At 27.9% G+C, this 6,187-nt stretch overlaps 1 protein-coding gene across 1 annotated transcript; it reads left to right on the forward strand.

The window, feature by feature from the left end:
- Nucleotides 1–288: 288 nt before the first annotated feature.
- LOC113388035 (soma ferritin-like) lies at nt 289–4,541 on the forward strand. Its single transcript, XM_026625447.1, has 5 exons — nt 289–416; nt 549–660; nt 3,588–3,834; nt 3,905–4,064; nt 4,125–4,541. Exons 2-5 carry the CDS (start codon nt 558–560, stop codon nt 4,275–4,277), a joined length of 663 nt encoding a protein of 220 aa, XP_026481232.1. The 5' UTR covers nt 289–416; nt 549–557; the 3' UTR covers nt 4,278–4,541.
- The last annotated feature ends 1,646 nt before the right edge of the window (nt 4,542–6,187 follow it).

Here is a 6,187-nt window from a genome sequence, read left to right on the forward strand (position 1 = left end):
AAGTAAATGAATCACAAAGTAAGGACATCAAATAGGATATATGTATATCCTATTATTATAAAGTATATGATAAGATATTAAAAAATTCTGAACTTTTGAATTGTAGACGTGGTTACAGAACAACGTCTGCCGGGTCATCTAGTATATATATATATATATATATATATATATATATAATATTAAAATAATCAAAATATATATTTCAATTACAAATTTAAAATATTTCGATCAAGTTCACACCCCACTAGTACCAACACAACGTCGTTTCAACACTCATCCCTTCCTCCTCGCAAAACAGTACACTTCCATCAAAAACATTTATTATCAGAAAGTCCTTCATACAGACTGTCACACAGTTAAAGTGTATTCAAATCAAATAATTCCATAAAACTATTCTAGAAAATTATCCAACACAGGTATCTAATTCATTTAATTGTAATAATTTCACTTAAACATTTTTTATATTTTGGTGTTAATGGCGAATTTGTTACAACTGCGTCGCATGTAAAATGTCTTTTATTAAGAGTTAATGAATTTTTTGTTTTTAGTTAGATAAGATGAAGTCTTTGGTGCTCTTGGCCGTTTTGGCTGTAGGTTTTGCAAACGCTGAATATTGTTACGATGAAAGTGTTACTGCTTGTTCATCGACTGCCAATAAGGGTAAGTTTGTACTTAAATATTTTATATATATATATATATATATAATATATATATATATATATATATATATATATATATATTATAAATTTTTGTGATATGAGTAGAACGAGTATTAAATGTTAAGTATGAACAATATAACACTCAGATTTTTAACACACACTTTATTTGGTAATTACAGTCATTTCGAGACCATGGTATGCCTCATCTTCAATGTAATTTCAAAAACAGTTACTTATATTACTACACGTTCTTTAATATTTTATTTAAATCACATTTAATTTTTGAAAATACAAAAAACACCAACCATCTCTTGCAGAGCTTGACACAGTACTAAAATATGTGAATAGATACAGAAATAATTTGAACAAATCTTAAGTATCGAGATGAAGAGACAGGATGGGTATTATTATAATAAGTATATAAGTAACTGTTTTGAAATTACATTGAAGATGAGGCATACCATGGTCTCGGAACATCTGTAATTACCAAATAAGATGTGTGTTAAAAATCTGAGTGTTGTATTGTTCATACTTAACATTTAATATATATATATATATATATATATATATATATATATATATAATATTATTACAAGCTGGAAGTAAAGTCAAACGCTATCAAATTATATATTCGATAGATGGATAGGAGTTACAAAAGTTTTACATATTTTCTATATGTAAGATTGGTTAATATTACATGTATTTTACAACAAATTTTAAATAAAACAAGAACTTAATGAGGTGACTCTATATTACAATATGAGTTTTTTACAATAAAATCTTCAATTTAAAAAAAAAAAATTAAAGAAGGCAAAATTATAAACTTAATACATAATCGTTTGACCAGGTTTATGTTTTAAGTACAATTTTCTGTGGCCTTAGATAGATGTGTGTAAATTTATATTTATTGATTATTAGCACCATTTTCTAAAAAGCATTCTTTGTACATTTACCGCATTTTGATCAAGCACTTATCGACTTCAGATATATATATCTAGTTACATTTTTTAATTACTTTCTTGCTACCTTATGTATGTTTAAGATTGTAATTTTTATTACCATGTATTTATAAATGCATTCCTCTTTTTATTATATCATTCAACATAATATATTAATTATAATACAATATTCCTGTTTAAAATTATTGCAACAAGAAAATCGGCATTAATTGTTGCTAGAGTAATTCTTTAATTACTTTTCTATTATAAAAATTTATATCTATGAGCATAACTGAATATAGTTTGTCGATGTTATAATTTCAAGCATCACTTACATAAAAAAAACACTAAAACTGTAATAAATGCATTTTATGTATGACTAATAATATTTCAATTGTACTTGAATTATATTTTTGAAATAGTTTCTCCATCTACAAAGAATTGCTTGTACTTGCAATGAATGGTTCGAATTTCTACTATTGCTAGCTTCACCGATTTTTAACAAATTTTATATTAGTATTCAGTACTATCTATTTTTCATACCTTTAAGTGATAAGGGTTGTTCACCCTTAAATATTTTATTTCAATTTCTGGACGATTTTTTTTTTGTTCATTTTTTTATAATTTATGAACCTGTAATTTTTACTTTTATCACCAACTCCTATTTTTTTTAAAGACATTTTAGTAATTCGAGAATTTTTTATCCCCATTGAATATTTTTGTCATAATTTTAGTTTAGATTTTTAAGTTTAATGAAAAAGCTTGAATCTTTCTTTAAAATACAATTTATTTTTATTAGGGTTTGCCCAACCCTAATACTTTTTTTAATTTTTGGTCAATTTTCTTTGTTTTAACTTTTTTAATGCGGAATTCACAAAAACATACAATTCTTTTTACTCCAAAATACTATTTTCTATCAAGGTTTATCCACTCCAAACATTTTCACTACTAAAATAAAAAAAAACTACTAAGAAAGGATGTCATCCCCTCCGGAAGTGGCAAAGGAGTCTAAATTATTAGAGTTAAATTCCAAAAATTCATCAATTTTCTTTATTTTAACTTTTTTAATGCCGAATTGACAAAAAAAATACAACTCTTTTTGCTTCAAATTACTATTTTCTATCAAGGGTTGTCCACTCCAAACATTTTAACTACTAAAATAAAAATATTCTACTAAGAAGGGATATCATCCCCCGGGGAAGTGGCAAAGGAGTCTAAATTATTTTCGCTTTTGAACTTGAAAGTAAGATCAACGAAATTCCAAAAATACATACAAATTGGGGCACAGTAAAAAAAAATCAGGCCCAAAACGCTTCATTGACTTGAGTAAATATTCCGTATCCAATGCCAAACATATGAATTTTTGACACAATAAAACTTCTAAATAATTCTTTGAAAAAGTAAATTTTTTTGTATTGTAATTTAGTAAAGTAAGGTAAAACACGACTGCATTAGTTCAAAAATTATAATCTCTCAAATTGAATTATATAGGGTATATTCACTGACAGCACACAACCGTCAGACACATGCACAGACTGTTCATCTGCCAAACACATATACTGTATCTTATATTATTTTAATTTTTGGCACATCTCACTGCTTTTCGGCAATAATAATAGAGACATTACATTTTTCATATTCATAATCTTGAATATACAATATTCTAATATTGTCTTAGCTCATTCGTTTTTGGCAAATGACAGTTTTCATTTGTTTTCAAACAATGCTTCAAATATATTCAATGTCAAACAATGAAAAGCGGTTTTTTGTGATTTCTTCCATTTATTTCTACAATCTAACTGTATTTCTATAAATCAAATAATCCTAAAAAAAATCCCTTAACAAACTTCAGAAAGATTTATCAAAATCCGAATAATCGTTTAGGAGAAGTATCCTTTCATACATTATTACAGAATGATATATATATATATATATATATATATATATATATATATACATATTATATTTTAAATTTACCTTTTTTTTCCAGAGGATCTCCCCCATTGTAACGCTCTCTACTCCGGTTTCCACACTGTGGCTGCCGATTTATCATCATACGTTAAAAGAGAAGTCCTATACTCCTACGACTACTTGCTGATGTCCACACACTTTGGAAACTATGAAAAGAATCGTGTTGGCTTTGAAAAACTCTTCAAGGGCCTCTCCGACAAGTCTTGGGAAAACGCAATCAATGTCATCAAATACATCACCAAGCGTGGGGGCACTGTCGACTTCCAGTAAGATAATAGAAAAATAGAAAAATATTTATATTATGGAAACAATATTGTTATAATTATTTTATTTTAGGACTACTCACAATGTCAACACTACTCGTGTAGCTGAAACATCAGAATTGGAAAGTTTGGCCAGGGCTTTGGAGAATGAGAAAGTGCTCGCTAAGGATGTCCAGGCTATTCACAAACGTGTATCCAACTCCGGACACAATAATGACAGACATGATGCAGAGGTACATTTTATTAATACCATATATCAATTACGATTTATCTAATTATGTATTTTTTTTCAGACTGCTTCCTACCTCGAAGAGAAGTTTGCACACAAACAAGCCAACACAATCAGGCAATTATCAGGTTACACAAACGATTTAAAGAAATTGATCAAAGACAGCGAGCCCTCTTTAGCTTTGTACTTGTTCGATGAGTACTTGCAGAAGGCATAAATTAAATAAATATTTGTAATTTTATATATATATGTATAATTGTTCACAAGTTCGGGTATGATATACTTTTTATGATTTTGTTTTTAAAGGCCGAAATGTAAATGTTATTATTTGGAAGCATATTATTGTGATGGATTAATTAATGAGAGTTATGTTTAAAGTGATACAGATATAAATATAGAATTACGTTGAAAGATTTTATATGTATGTATAATATTTGATGTGTAAGATATGAAATATTTTCAAAAATAAAGAAATAAACTGTTAAATTGTGGTTTTAGTTGAAACTGAAATGCAATTTTAGAGCCCCTGAGATAAAGTATTTAGTCCCTAGATCCATTAAAAGAAAAATGATTTTTAATACTTAAATTTCACTTTAATGCAAGTGATGCTTTTGAATTTCTAATTAAAATCGATTCTATTAATTTCATCTTGTTAAAACTAAGAAGAAAGTCTTCAGTTAAAATAAGTAGAATGCTTTCATATTTATGGATAAAAATATTGTGATTGATTATGAATTATATAAATCGAAGATATAGGACAAAAAGTGCCAAAAGTGGTATTTCAGTTTTTGAGATAACAGAGCATCCGATTTTAATAATTCAAAAAACATTGTACTTGTATTGGAAAAATGAAGAACTGATTAAATTTATAGAAAGGCAGGTCTAGTGGTTTCGGAGATCCAATAAAAAAAGTAAAAAATAATGACATTTGGCGCTCAAAAATGATCATTAGACATATGTACATCGTATTATCAGATATTTTATAAAGATTATAATAATAAGTACAAATTTTGTGTACATTTATATGGGTTCCGTACCAATGTTTACACATTAGACGAATGTGCGGCGCTTACGCGCTTTGATATTTCGGCTCCAAATCAGCGCGATTGATTAAAAAATATTCAAATTTAAAAAAAAAAATCAAAATATAAAAAAAATCTAATTTTTCAAAACATTCAATTTTTTTTAAAATTTTTTAAAAATCTCAGTTTTTCAAAGTTTTGCAGTTTTATTAATTAACTTCCCGTAGGGTAAGTTATTGTAATGGGCCGAAAATCGAAAATAAATTTTTTTGCATATCTTCACGTTTCAAAGGTTTCTGAACATTTTGGAATACCTCGGAAAAATGGATGTGTGTGTATGTTTTGTATGTCCGCATTTTTTCGTCCACGTTTTCGGGCGCACGGATCAACCGATTTGAATGGTTTAAAAAGCATTCGATCCCCATTTTTGCAAAGGCAGGTCCAGCCGTTACGGAGATACGGAGCAAAGAGTGCAGAAAATACAAATCGTGTTTTTGAGAGATATCGGAGTATCGGATTTGAATGATCTAAAAAAACATTCAATTAGTAATGATTGGGAAAAGTGTTTAAGTTTTTAGCAAAGGCAGGTACAGCCATTTCGAAGACATAGAGCTAAATGTGCAAAAATTGGCAGTTTTTGAGTGAACTAAGCGTCTAAACTACAATTATATACTTCAAATAAATGATTTTAACTTTGCAATTCAGTTTATATAATTCTAATAAATATTAGACAATGTCCTTCATTTTAAATCCGATTGATTAAGTTTTGTCCATTTACTTTTCATAAAATAAGAATAAAGTCATATTATTTTAAATAATTTATTTGAAAACATTTAATATTCCTCGAATTTTCATTCAGGTACGAAAAGTTCCAGCAATTTGCCTTAAGACACAATGCCGTGCACCACTAGTTAACTTCCCGTAGAGTAAGTTATAGTAATCGCAAAAAAATCGAAATTGAAAAGTTTCATATATCTTTACGTTTCAAAGGTTTCTGAACATCTTGGCATTCCTTAGAAAAAATATATGTATGTGTGTGCGTGTGCGGATACAAATTTTCGCCGACGATTTCGCGAATACGGATCAACCGATTTGAATAATTCAA

Source organism: Ctenocephalides felis, unplaced genomic scaffold, assembly GCF_003426905.1.
Source record: "Ctenocephalides felis isolate EL2017-DRISC unplaced genomic scaffold, ASM342690v1 CF-g0.4_SCAFFOLD_03572, whole genome shotgun sequence".
In the NCBI taxonomy this organism is placed as follows: Eukaryota; Metazoa; Arthropoda; class Insecta; order Siphonaptera; family Pulicidae; genus Ctenocephalides; species Ctenocephalides felis.